The following is a 15,126-nucleotide window of genomic DNA, read 5'->3' as shown; positions in this document are numbered from 1 at the left end:
AATAATCTAATATGAAAGCGCAATTCTTTATATACGTAAAATGCATTTGTTTAATGCATTATTGTTAATAATTCTTAGTTATTTTATATTTATCGTTGTCTGAGTACCCACAACACAAGCCTTCTTAAGCTTACTGTGGGGCTTAGTCAATTTGTGTAAAAATGTCCAATACTTATTTATTTATTCTTATTTTTACAAGATGGCCAGAAGTTGTAAATTGTGTTATTTTATTAGGTAATTTTAGGCATACTCTCATGCGGTTTAGCTTAAATCTCTGGTTTAACAAATATGTTATTTTATTCTGATTTATAGCGTTTCTGGCGTATATTAAGAACATGAATTTGGACACGAGAAATATATAAGCTTTTTCTGAAAAATACCTATATAGATGTCAGAGAACGATGTTAAAAGTAAAATAGTCCTGAATGAAAATCATTTCTGAAACCAAGGGGACCCCTACCTTAAATGGCATTGTTTTATATATAAAAGTAAAACAAAAAGAAATAAGTCTGCAGGGCAGCTTGGGGCGAGCTGTTGGGGAGTAGTTTAAAGTAACCCCACGGACCCGAGTGGTCCCGAGAGTCGGCCAGGGCCTCAGTATCTAGCGTGTCTTCGTCGGTCGGAGTGGATCCCAAGGGCTCGCTACTCTGGCCATGTAAGCCAGCAGAATAACATACCCTTATTATCAGAGACATGTTGCGCGACTGACACTATCAATATCTGACGCGCCATTGTGGTGGTTTTATTTTACATTTTTTTTAAATCGGCAGATGCTTTCAGACTCGCTATAAAAGAAAACATTAACCTTTTTTCTTCCTATCATCTAATCTTTCGAACCCCAATCGAAACTGTCGAATAGGTTTCTACGCCGCACGAGTAACCACACATTTAGCATCTCTGGTCCCCTCCTACTATAATAGAGCATAGTAACATGAGCGAGTTAACGCGTGGCATTAGGCATTGGTATCATAATTCTAGTGTATGTATACGCCTCCGGTTAGCGACCGTTGGCCATTCAACAAGCTGTGCAGAGTCGTTACCTGATTTATGTTAATATTACAAAGCTAGTTTAAGAGAACACTTTGAATTGCAAACTCTCTAACGGGATCAATTCTCCCGTGAAAACTCTAATAGCCTTTTACCAGTCTTGCTTTCAAATAGTGTGTCGCTAGTTGATTACACATAATCAATCTATGTATATATACATAAGTTTGAGTAGTGCGTAATGGATTAATGGACGAATAACTACACTTATTATTATCTTATAAAATAAGAATGTAATGTAAACGGATCAAAACCAGTAGGTACATTCAGGCGGTTTTAGGGGAGTAGGTCAATTATAATCCATTAATGATTAAACACTTAAATAAAGTAAATGTTGTTTGAGGGAAGTAGACCTCTTTTTATGAAGATACATGTTATTCCTATATTTATTCCGGGACTACTATTACGACTAGAGTAAAAGCTTTGTTCACCATAACATAGTATAAGAGGTATTAAAAGAAGCCGTTATATTCATCACGACGACGTTTTTAATGTAACCACTCTTCTCTCTCGGGCACGAATTATGATTAAGTATTGGAAGAATTTATTCACCGAGTTATCAAAATATCAAAAATTAGTATCAAAAATAAATTGATACGAAAAAGCCAAAATGCGATCCAGAAATTTAAAGCGGAGAACATCAAAAGGGCGGATATGTTTGCACAATGCAGACGAAGGCTGGTTGTTATTTTTGTTTTATCAACGTGCGTGCGTGTGCATGTTTATGCCGAAATATATTAAAACGTTGCCCTCAAGTGGAATGAACCGAAAAGAATGACTACTAGTTAAGTACATTTGAGGCCTGTTTTATGTATTTGTCGTCTTGTTTTGCAATCCTCTCGTATTCCATTGGTTTGGTACACTTTGTAGCTTTCTTTTGATCTGCGTTTCGTTTATAATTTCTCAGCAGGTACATAACTCTTGCAAGTTAGCTTTTTTCGAGCACTAGCTGTAAACAAACCTATTAAGGATGATTCACGTTAGGACGGGCCAGGCCCGGACCGGACCGTTCATGCGTGAGTCATTTCTTATAATAATTGTAATATGTATTTCGTTAGCAAAAAAGTAAAATTATTGCCCCCTCGTGCCAGTGGGACCAAGCCAAACGAATCATTTCATATCCGAAAGTGGTATCTTGAGCGTTGCAAGGCTTTAAAAGTCGTCGAAAGATTAGTCATTCATAGAATAGTTAGCAGTCAGAAAATTGATATACAGTACCCCTAGTGTAACTTTGATCGACATCATAACGTGACGAACGCGTTTGCGTTAAGTGTCATTTTGTATGAGATTTTTGACTTTCCAAAACGTCCCGCTTGGCGCGCTGTTCAAAAACCCATACAAAATGAGACTAAACGCAAACGCGTACGTCAAGTTTCAAAATAGAATTTAGTTACACTAGGGGTACAGATATAACATTATTACTATTATTAGTACGGGAGGTTTGTAGTAAGGGAGGAGCCCAAGCGATATCTCACCCTATAAATCGTTCTGCCATTTTTTGCGGGGGGAAACGTGCACACAGTCGCACTTCTCACTCACTATATACAAAATCCAATCTGTAATGACGACACAAATACATAGAAAATGACACACGTCAAAGACAAATCTTGCACACCTCGATCTCTTTTTGTGTATGGACGAGTCACAACATGCGCCGCCATTGGTACAGTTGTACAGGGCAGAGGGGAAATAGTAAGAATGTCGTCTCCCTTCCCGGCGTTGCTCGAAGTTAGTACCTAATGTTATACATTTATTTGTAACTACTGAATATAGAATATACAGGGTGAATCCTAAGTCGTGAACAGAAACATATGTTTCTTTCTGTTTAAATTTAGTTTAAACATGTGGACGTGACAACAGGCAAAAATATGTACGCGTTGTTTCTCAATTCTTTAATTAAAAAATTGTTTTAAATTTACTGAGTCTCATGGTCACCCTAATTGGTACGTCAAACTGTCATAGACCCAGGGCATGTTATTAAGATTAATCATTCAACCTTTTTGTATTTGCTGGTAAGAACGTTGAAAAAAGATTAAATTGACAATGACAAATTCAAAAGTCATAACATGACGGTACGAATTTAAATTGAAAATTATCAATTCGCGTTTAAAATGCCGGCTGCATATCCTTACACTTTTATTGAGCGTTTCGAAATGGTAAGACTTTACGCTCGAACCAACAGTACAGAGCAAACACGAGAAGGATTTCAAGAACATTACCCCGAATCACCAGTGCCGACACACAACCTGATTCGTAGCATGGTTCAAAATCTCCGGGACTATGGACAGCTTACTGTTCCAGCTCATGCACAGGCGAGAGGAAGGCCGATTATTCGCCCGGAATACCTGTACAGACGGATACGGAACTACTTTAACAGAAACCCACAAGCGAGCACAAGACAAGCTGCCAGACGCTTTCGTGTAAGCCAAATGTACGTGTGGCGTTTGCTTAATGCGTCTGGCCAACATCCGTTTCATTTTCAGCCCGTACAGGATCTCGTGTTGGCAGATTACGCGAAAAGAGTAGAATTTTGTCGGTGGCTGTTGCAAAACCAGGATACAAACATCCTATGGACCGACGAAGCGACATTTACTAGGATCGGACTTTTCAACCAGCACAACGAACATTGGTGGAGCGAACAAAACCCACACGTTGCGCGAAAGAATGCGTATCAAGTGAGGTTCAGTGTGAATGTTTGGGCGGGTATTGTCAATAATACAGTAATTGGGCCTCACTTTATTGTAGGGCGTCAGAATGGCCCAAACTATCTTCATTTCCTACGTCATGCCCTCCCAGGATTGCTTGAAGGAGTGCCTGGGGGAGAGTTAGTGGACTTGCATTATCAGCAGGACGGAGCTCCAGCTCATTTTCAATGTGACGTCCGTAATTACTTGGATAATGAATACCCGGAACGCTGGATAGGCCGAAATGGACCCATACAATGGCCACCGCGTAGTCCTGACTTAACGCCTTTGGACTTTTACCTATGGGGTGAAATCAAGAGAAAGGTTTTATGAGCAGGTATCCAACACAGTGGCAGAACTTCGTCTTAAAATCATAGCCGCTTTTGACGAAGTAAAAGCGGACGAATTTGTACTAAGGAGAGTCAAAGATAACAACAGGAGACGGGCACAGTTGTGTGATGAATTAGGAGGCGAGTATTTTGAACATTTGTTAAAGTATGTATGAAATTAGCGTTAATTTTAAAATAAACTACGATTAAGAACCAATAAGTGTGTTTGCATTAAATGTACAGTGTAGGTTTTTGAAGTACACATGATGATCTTGTTTGATAACGTAAGTAGGCTCAATAAATGAGATAAAATAATTCTGCATAACAAGTGGTAGCTTAAACGCTGGTGGCTTAGCGATAAAAGCGTGCGACTTGCAATCCGGAGGTCGCGGGATTAAACCCCGGCTCGAACCAATGAATTTTTCGGAACTTATGTAATGATATCATTTGATATTTTACCAGTCGTTTTTCGGTGAAGGAAAACATCGTGAGGAAATCGGACTAATCCCAATAAGGCCTAGTTTACCCTCTGCTTTAGAAGATCATATGGCAGTAGCTTCCGTAAAACCTAGTGCCTACGCCAAATCTAGGAATTAGTTGTCAAGCGGACCCCAGGCTCCCAAGAGCCGTGGTAAAATGCCGGGATAACGCGAGGAAGAAAAACAAGTGGTAGTTTAAGCTACAGACCAAATCTTGTCGAATAGGGTGACCATAAGGTTGGTGTTTTGGTTATTAAAAATTATTATCAATAAAGTTTAATTGTTTGCTTGTAGAGATAATGCAATGAATTTGCCTTAAAATACTGTAATAGAAACAACAATTTCTGTTTACGACTTAGGTTTCACCCTGTAGAGTCTAAGTATATATTTTTCGCCAGCTGACGTTTTGATGTCGTAGGTGAATAATTAGGTATTCTAGAAACTTACTATTTACCAAAAAGTGCAAGTTCATCTATATTCTATAATAGAGTATTTATAGCGGTGGGTTTATGTTCGTTAAGGTGTCCCGAAAATTGTGAAATAATTATGAGACGAATCTGGTCCGAACAGAAGTTTGCACACGCGATGGGGCCATGAATGAACTGAAACGAACAAATTAAGACATTCTATTGCTTGGTCGATATCTCCAGCGGAAAACACACTTTTTTGCATCGACCAAGCAAGATTTGTCAATGGACTGTCTACTGACTAAAACTTTACCATAAACATTAAGTGATATTTCTACAAGTTTTTATTTCTCTTGCAATGTTCTTATTTTGCTTAGTAACATTGTATAAGATCGTGTTTCCTTTTACTGCCGTCAGCTCAATTGGCTCTCCATCCGCTTCCGTAGATCCTTTCCAATACTTTGTACCCTATTTTCAATCTCGTTTGAGCCTTCTGCTCCAGGACATCCCTCGTCCCGGCTGTGAGCTGTGTATATCTCGTGTTCTCAAATTCTCAATTCCTGCTCACCGCACTGGGTTTATGTCTAACTCCTTGCACCATTTTTATACGCCTCTGTTTAGAGAATGCTATTAGGCATTAAGTCCCCCATTTGTACATTATCTTTGTATTTTGTGCAATCAAGTATAAATAAATAAAATAAGTTACATAAGTTGTCTATCGAAATAAAAACATTTTTAGACCTCTTGTTGATTTGTTTTTTTTCTGTCGATGCGAATATTTCCGTGAATATTCACTTCATCAAAAATGTTTGTTGGATACCCTTATCATTTCGAAATACATATTTAACTATACTCCACAACATTTGGTTAAGAGCCCGGTAACGATTTTAAAGCAAAAATTTAAAATTGATAGATTTAGTCGTTGAAATTGTACACCTTTTGTTACGTAACATCTAAATAACAAGTTTTGGTTTCTATTAGCACGTTTTTTCATCTTGCCTTTTAATAATGAGGTCGCAAGCGTGCGTCCCCGGTAATAGGTGACGAAAGGGACATTTTTTAAAATTCTTCAAATATTTATGGTAGTAAATTATACAAAATGATGTATAAGAACAGTTTCAGCAAATGTTGTAGATTGTTTATGTATAAAAATTACGTTGAAACTAAGTCAATTTTCAGAAGAATTGTCACTTGTTTTGAAGTAATTTCTGGAGAAAATTGATTTCGTCTAACTTTCATTTACACTACTTCAAATATATAATAACAAAAATGTAGTTTATTAAAGTTGAAGTACAGGATATGTGTAATATAAAATTACCATTTTTAGCAGTTCAAACTTTACGAAATTTACAAATAAGATCGACAAAATCACTGCTTTACGCGCGTTTACCTTAACGTCCATCAGAGAAATAATCATTACTAATTAAGTGAGTCTGTTTTCAAAAAAATGATTTATTAAAATGAAAGATAACAAGACGTGCCAATAGAAACCAGTAAGGTAAGAAGTACTAGTGCTCGACGCTGCACAAGTCACCGACATGGGCACTTTATTTCATGGAAATATAGGTTAAATTTGAACAACGAAGATTTGTCTGTATGCGAACTTAATCCTTGTCACTTTGACATAAAGTGCCCATGTCGAGTACTAGGGCAGCGTCGAGCACTAGTACTTCTACCTTACTTGTTATTTCTAATAGTTAACAAAAGGTGTACAATTTCATGCCCTAAATCTGTCAATTTGACATTTTTGCGACTAAAATCGATAACGGCCTCTTAAAGCGGAAAACAAATAAAATATATATATATTTTTTTATGAGAGTACCCTAAACAATTTTATTGTACCTAGTGTTATTATACCGTTCTATCGCCATGATTTATGTATCCATGCCAAATTGCAGCTTTCTAGCACTAACGATCACGGACAAACAGACAGACGGACATGGCGAAATTATAAGTTGACTACGAAATCCTAAAAAGCGAACGTTTATAAAGTGACTTGTTTCCACTTCCAATTTTTATTTGAGCTAGGGTAAAAGTTATAAGCATGCTAGTGCCATATATGCTTTCTACCGGATGGCTTCATATTTAAAGGTGTACCTGCAAGGAGGCACTTACGCGCGCTTAAATATTCCGTGTTAGCTCGAACCGACCAGGCGTCGTACACGGCTTGGCTAATGTATATCCCTGGATCCTAATTAAACTCCATGAAATCTACCAACACATTGCCGTTAACATGACATTCGAAATAGCATTCGATAAAAACTGGGGAAAAGTAAACAGATTTACTAGCAATTGACACGTAACCATTAATTAGGTAGGTGTTTCATTTATGAAACAAATCAAACTCGTACACTTTTGGAACTTGCAGCTGATAGAATGATTAAATTGGAGTTTGTATCCGTCTCGATTGGTGCGTTCTGGGTTAAAAGAATGGCTGAATATCGCCATCTAGCAAAAGAAGCCCTTAAAGTTTTGATCCCATTTGCTACTTCATATTTATGCGAGCAGACGTTTTCAACAACGGTCATTATCAAAACGAAAAAAAGGAATAGATTGAATTTAGAAAATTATTTAATCGTCTGCGTATCGCGGCAGGAACCCCAGTTTGACAAATTAGTCAAAATGAAACAAGCTCATTCGTCACACTGAATACAGTTTAACTTTATTCAGTGTAAAGAATGAGCTCATTTAATTTGACTATTAAATAAATACAGTTTACCTTTTATCTAATAATTATTTATTTTATTAATATGTACAATAACGACCTTTAAATGTTATAGGATTGGATTTTATTTAAGTAAAAAAAAAAAAACTAATCTACCTTCCATAAGTTTCTCTCAAAACTTCGTGACCCCCCCTGGATAAGTGCCGCGACCCCCCTGGGGGTCGCGACCCACACTTTGAAAAACACTGCATTAAACTATAGATACATAGATAGGTAGGATAGGTTCGTTAGGTTGCTTCAAATGCCCGAAGGGCAAACTGTCCTGAAACGGAACAACCTCCGGGAACGAGACAACGATTTTCACGTTTCACGAAATCCCTAGGAATTTCACGATCTGCCTGATCTTACAATCGGCCGCCATATATGTGTTTCCTTGTAGACTCAATGGAGTGCCAACGAGTAATGTGTTTGCATTTTCGATAGCGCCATGAAACGACTACGCGAGGTGGATTGGGGGAGCATGAGGCGCGACGGCCACAACATCTTTACCAAGCTCATCCGCACCAGGGACCCGCGCGACTCCGAGACCACGCAGGACATTGCTGTGCCCGGCAAGCAGAAGCTTTCGGTAAGTTCTTATCCTGTATGGCTAAGATGATCACCTCTTTATTTATTGATTATTTATTTGATTCAGGCAACTAGGCCCATATTACAAATACCTTACAGACTAACATACATATACATTTTACAAAATTACAACTAAACACTACTTAGGCGATAAAACGGTGTGGCTCCGTTGAATCGGCTGCTCTTGAGTCGGATTCGGCAGTTTATCGCCTGTCACCATGCCTACTGTCACGTTCTAACAAGTATGTAAGTACTAAAGTTACATATAACACGACAGGCGATACAAACGCGATCATGATGCCGCCGCTAGGAGCATAGCCGAGGTGATAAATGAGGAGTGTCTTTTGAAAAGGGCTTATTTCCTTCTTTTTTTAACTTATTATTCAGTTCAGCTTATAATTTTCAAAGAGATTAAATTCCTAAAAGTCTCTTCTTTTTCTCTAAAAATGGATTAAAATCGATATTATTATTTTTTATTTATTTATTATAACATTAAAATATAAAATATGTGTACCACAAAACAAAATATTCGCCAAAGTGCGAGACAGTTTGTTGGCGTTGGATTTGGATCAAAACGGCTTGTTTCATCCTTTTACATACACAGTGTTGCACTTTGGTTATCTTCTGACCCAGTACCTACTTACGTAAAAATAAGTTGTAAACCTGTTTATTTAATATAAAGATTTATTTTAACCAATTAAATCATCAAAAATTGCACTTTGTATTGCACCCTACTTCATGTATAATAATTTGGTTACACCCGATCGTTTTGAAAAGACACTCCTCAAACACGAATCGAAAAGAATAAATTTAGGGGAAAATCGGATTGACCGATGAAAACAAAAAGTCTCGTGATCATTCACACGGTGAATTATGTACTAATGGCTTTATCTACGATACGTGATAAAATAAGTGTAACTTTTTATCAGCACGCGATTGAAAGAGACAGACCCTGGCATTATCACGCGGTCACGTAGACAAATACGACCATCATATCCGTTCAGGTATGAAAGGGAGAGGTAAGGCATAGAATCTCCATGTACCAAAAATTGTCCGTCATTAAACCTTATAGGTGGCGTTACAATACCTAGAATACTTGAAAAAATTCAAATCATAGACATCGCACTTCACTCCGTCAATAACGCCTACGTTCTTAGCTCCAGCGCTACTCTGGAGAGATTTGGAACTATTATTTATAGCTGACATCTGGATACTTTTGAAACAGTTCTGCCTCTACCTACTACTACCTCTACCTTCCATACGTACAGGTACAACGTACAGGGTCTAGAATGTACAAGATTTCCTGTCAAAAATCCAAAGTGCGGACAAAATCACAATGTTGTTAAGTGCCATATCCGGAGGATTCAAATTGCGAAGGGAGCCATGGCTCGGTTCGATAAGATCTGGAAAGATCGAGGTATATTAAAACAGACGAAAGTTAGACTTGTGCATTCTCTGGTGTTCCCAATCTTTCTCTATGGTTATGAGACATAGACTAAACGAGCAGATTTTTTTTATACCACGTCGGCAAACAAGCATACGGCCCGCCTGATGATCAAGATCAAGATTTGATCAAGAGTATCAACGCGTTTAAGATGTGGTGTTGGCGCCGGCTTTTACGCATACCTTAGGCAGTCATGCGTACTAATAAGTCCATATTGGAAAAGCTACGCATAAAACGCCGGTTGTCAATGATATGCCAGGACCTAATTCTCATCTATGGGCGGGGGCACCCCAGTACCTGCTTCTCCCTCTGGACCGCATCCAACGAAGAGCGACTCGAATTGTCGACTGCCGGCGTATTTCGGATCCCCTTGACTCCTTAGCGCTGCGTAGAGATGCATGTATGTATGTATGTATGTCACTTTATTGCACATAAACAGGTTAACATATAATAGCTAAAATAAAACAAAAAACAAATGTTATGTACAAAGGCTAACTTATCCCCTCGCTCCCTCTCGTTCGCTCGTTGCCTCACTCTACATTTTACGTAAATAAGTATGCGTAACAGCCAAGTGTTAAGGTATTTTTAGGCGTCTAAACTTTTCACCGATATTTTATCCGAATTTCACTTGAAAATGACTTTTTGCCTATGCTTTACTGTGAAAATCAATGTTCGGGAGTTCATTTTATGAGAACGTTTTATTTGGATTCGTTTTTTTTTTATCTAAGAAGGTTATTATTGTAAGTATACAAAATTTCATTAGGTACTTAGGCGGAACGACAACGCACGTAGGATAAACGTTGTAAAATGTCCTTTGAAGATGATGCAATAACATACAGTTGGAAACCGTTAGGTTAGGTTCATCATCTCAGCCGAAAGACGTCCACTGCTGGACAAAGGCCTCCCCCAAGGATCTCCATAACGAACGGCTATTCGCTGCCCTCAGCCAACGGTTTCCCGCGGCTTTAACCAGATCGTCGGTTCATCTAGTCTGGGACCTTCCTACGCTGCGTCTTCTAGTACGCTCCTTTCTGCTCCATCGGCCATCGGTTCTGCAAGCAATGTGGCCCGCCCACTGCCACTTAAGTCTGGCAATTCACTAAACTATGTCGCCAACTTTGGTTCTCCTGCGAATCTCCTCAGTTCTGATTCTATCACGCAGGGAAACCTCGAGCATAGCTCGCTCCATTGCTCTTAGAGTGACCTTGAGCCTTCTTATGAGGCCCATTGTGAGCTACCACGTTTCTGTGCCGTGCAGATGCAGATGTAGGTTAGGTTAGAGTTATGTTATTAAGAATTATTGTGTTGAGTTGCGACGTTGAAATAAATTTTTGGCAATGCTTTCTTACACAAGCTTTAATTACTTGATTGGATGGTTTTCCGAGCTGATGACACAAACTGTATTTGTAATAGTTTATGGGTTATAGAGATTCTACAATCCTCCGATTAATATTGGTTATCTGCGCTGTGTTTTTTTTACTAAATTACTTTAGTTGTTCAAGAGATATTTGGCTTTATTTCATGTAAATTTGATGACGATCCCTACATATGCTCCTCTCACAGCTCGAGCCCCTCCCATCCTCTCCAGGTGATCGAGCCAGCGAGTTTGCGTTGCTTTAATCTCGCCAATTGTATTGGGTGCCTAAACTGGCTTCTCTAGCTCTCTATTTTAAACGCAAAATGTTAAAACTTTGTTATCATATCTTCTGCTAAACTACTTCATCTGCTTCGGCAGTTCAATATATATCGAAGTTCTCCTCCGCTGGATCCATACAAGAATATTAAAAAAATTGGAAATAGACGGGTAAAGGAATAAAATTAAATTAAACAGTTTTTATAACGTAAAAATGTATTCAAATAAAAAAACTCAACAGACAACGTCGTTTTCAATCTAGCTTTCACCGTTTTTCAAATAGTTTTCTTAAAAAATGTAATGATATTTTTTGTCATAAATGGTATTCGAATTATTCATTTTATCCGGATATCAACTTAAGAATCATCCGGATAGTAAATTTGACTGATATCCAGATTAAACGGTTATCCGGATATCCGGATTGCAAGCCCTAGTTGGCAGCTCAACTGTGCGTTTCTCCAGAACATTCGTCAAATTAAACTATGTAGTATGTACAGCTAAAATGTGGAATTAACTGTTGCCTTTGGTATTTCCGGACCGATACGACCTTCAAGAAAAGAGCGTACTCCCATCTTAACGGCCGGCAACGCACTAACAACCCCTCTGGTATCGCGGGTGTCCATGGGCGTAATCGCTTACCAGCAGGTGATCCATCTGCGACTCCTATATTATTAAAAAAAATCATTAAAGCCAGCCGCTAGCGGCCGCTAAGGAGCTCGAAATTAGTCACGTTTTTTTTAGCCTACCTCTTTCGTTCTTATAAAATGTTCATATACATGATGGCTTCCCTGTTGCATGCTTCAATTATCTTTAAGCGTAGGTAAGCGTCATTCTAAATTTGTCTCATTACCATACATTGGCGTTTTCATGACGATAACCGCTTGTCCCCTTGGGAACAGTTTATATAGGTATTGCCCTTAAATACGAAGATGTGGGATTTGGTGTTTGCAGTTTTTTTGTGTGATATGATATCCCTAAAGTTGTCATCGTCTATACGTATACTGTAATCGCTTTACGTTAGAAATATGAATTGTACCAAAGTCTTTTTCATGTAGTTAATAAGTACCTGCTTGAATATAAAATACGAGTATCATCCTTCATTAAACGCAAGCAGCATATGGTAAGCGTACTGGCAAAGCACTACCGCATACTTCCAAACAATAAAAAAACAACTTCAAACATACATGTAATTTTTGTTTACAGTTGCAGTTATATCAATAAGTACTTACTTTAAGATTCTTACGCGTAAAGGTGTTTTGTGGACTCCTCCTACTACTAAGTAATGCTTGTTACAACATCTCACACGTTTTTACTAAATATGGATGCCTTCTACACACCCCTATTGATATCCTGTACATACCTACATACAAAACTAATGCATATTATTTCGCCATTCCTGAAATTTCCAAACTAATTTATTAAAAATATCCTTGTAATATTGAATATCGAGCGTAATCCGCTTAACGAATTATACCTTTCACGTGACCGTTATATTGAATGGGCTTATAGTATTAATAGGTGCTATTAAATTCTTCAATATTTCCATGGCTTATTATTCTTTTTGTTTTTGTAAAAATATTTAAACCATTAATGTATATCAGGACTTTATTGATAAGTCGAGTCATTGTCAAACTGTACGTACCAATGAATGAAGACATGGGTATTTCGGTTGGGCAAATTGAAGAGGAAATATTGTGTAAATGTGTCAGTACTTGGCTAACTTTTACAGTAGGTAGCACATGTGACATAGTGACATATTTTTGGAATTTCAGACCGATTATTTTCAACAGTATCAACTTAATAGAACTTAATTTTAGAAACCTTTAAGTTTTTTTAAAACCTACTATCGAATGATGTGTCTCGCATTGATTTGTTCTGACTTTTTATTACTTTTAGTTATTTAAAATATATTTTTTATGTTAGATTGTAAACACTTTTTTAATTACTTTTACAGTACATATGGGGCTACTTTATAGCACTAGTGCGAGAAGTAGCATATTATGTTACTGTGTCGAACATTTAAAGGGCCATATGTACTGTAAAACGTTGTACGATACATGTGCGAATAGGTAATTCGCAACTCGTGTCGATTTAAAACACTCCCTTCGGTCGTGTTTTAATTTATCGCCACTCGTTTCGAATTTCCTATTTTTCGCACTTGTATCGTAATGTACTATTATTATTCTTAAAATTGAAAACGGCTCTCAAAACACATTTACGTTTCTAATTTCATGAAAATACAACTTACAGTTTTCGAGTAAAATGCCGTGACATACGGACAAACAGACAGGCGGAGGGACGAAAAGACTGACAAGATGAAACCATAAGGATTCTATTTTTCTTATTTTGGCTACGGAACCTTAGAAACGTAACTACGAAGGAACAGTACCCCTAGTGTAAATTTGATCGACATCATAACGTGACGAACGCGTTTGCGTTAAGTCTCATTTTGTATAGGATTTTGAGTTTCCAAAACGTCCCGCTTGGCGCGCTCTTTCTAAATCCAATACAAAATGAGACTAAACGCAAACGCGTTCGTCACGTTTCGAAATCGTATTTATTTACACTAGGGGTACAGGTATAGCTAACAACGCCAATCAGAGTCGGTCAGTTTCCGAATTTTTAATTGAGCTAAATGTGATTGTGTTCTGTGTGTGATTCAGAGAACATCAGAAACGATACCTTCACCTTTGTTAATAAATTACCTCTATATTATCAAAACCTATCTGGTTTTCAGTTCAAGAATGACACTGAATTAAACTTATTATCATTTAGATATTCTTCCTACATATAGCCAAAGAGATCGCTCGAATCGATGCCGCCATACCTTTGGTTCGCCATACGCTCTATTAGATGGCGCCACTTTCTGATATTTAACATTTATCGGTGAAAGAATAAGGATCAAAGTCAAATGACACTCTAAAAGTTTTAATCACATGTCGAAAGATGGCAGTCAATTTACTGTGGCTACAAAGTTTTCTTTGACAATCCCAATCTATTTCAAATTCTCTTTGATGTAGCTATCGTACATAATAAATTAGCATGTCAGTCTTGAGTTGCTCACTGAGGGTATCATACCTATACTTTACTCGTATTAAGTTTTTATTTTTTTGGGATAATTTAGAAATAGTTTTGTTTTATATATGACGACCTGCTTGGCCTAGTGCGTAGTGATGTGACCCTGCCTATGAAACCGATGGTCCTGAGTCATGGGTGTTTTCTATGTGTATACCTAAGTATGTATTTATCTATGTCCCAAAGGATAGTCTATACTTAGCGTGGGAGTCAGCATAAATGTTCACTGTTGTTTTTCTATTTCAGAAATAAAGAATTTGTATTATTATTTAAGTAGGCATGTATACCGTCGCCTAGCACCCATAGTAGGTACAAGCTTTGCATAGTTTGGGGCTAGGTCGATCTGTGTAAGTTTGTCCCCAAATAACTAATTTATTTATTATATATTTATATAAAGTGAATACAATATTACAAAAAGTGAACGTAATCTTAATCGCGGGCATAAACTAATAGCCTCCTAGTAAAGAAATTGTTCTTATCAACGGGACTTATATCAACATTTATACTCAAATCATATGAATTTTCTAACCTTTTTTTCTGTGCACTCTGCGCGGCACGACAGAATTTCCACGTGTAAAGAATGCTTTTGTCATCCATGCTTTGAATTCAAAGATCGATTTCACTATAGGTTTACGTTAGGTAATTTTGTATTACACATACCCTGTACATCAACTTTAATAAACTACATTTTTGTTATTATACATTTGAAGTAGTGTAAATTAAAGTTAGACGAAATCAA

General features: G+C 37.5%; 1 protein-coding gene across 1 annotated transcript in view; it reads left to right on the top strand.

The window, feature by feature from the left end:
- LOC133517621 (cationic amino acid transporter 2) overlaps nucleotides 1–15,126 on the top strand; it is an 89,984-nt gene that overhangs the window by 22,931 nt on the left and 51,927 nt on the right. The window contains exon 3 of the mRNA XM_061850971.1: nucleotides 8,092–8,236. Within this exon, the coding sequence (XP_061706955.1) occupies nucleotides 8,092–8,236 (145 nt within the window). The remainder of the gene's footprint in view (nucleotides 1–8,091; nucleotides 8,237–15,126) is intronic.

This window comes from Cydia pomonella, chromosome 1, assembly GCF_033807575.1.
Source record: "Cydia pomonella isolate Wapato2018A chromosome 1, ilCydPomo1, whole genome shotgun sequence".
Classification (NCBI taxonomy): Eukaryota; Metazoa; Arthropoda; class Insecta; order Lepidoptera; family Tortricidae; genus Cydia; species Cydia pomonella.
The sequence above is the reverse complement of the archived record's forward strand: the minus strand, read 5'-3'. Positions and strand labels throughout refer to the sequence as shown.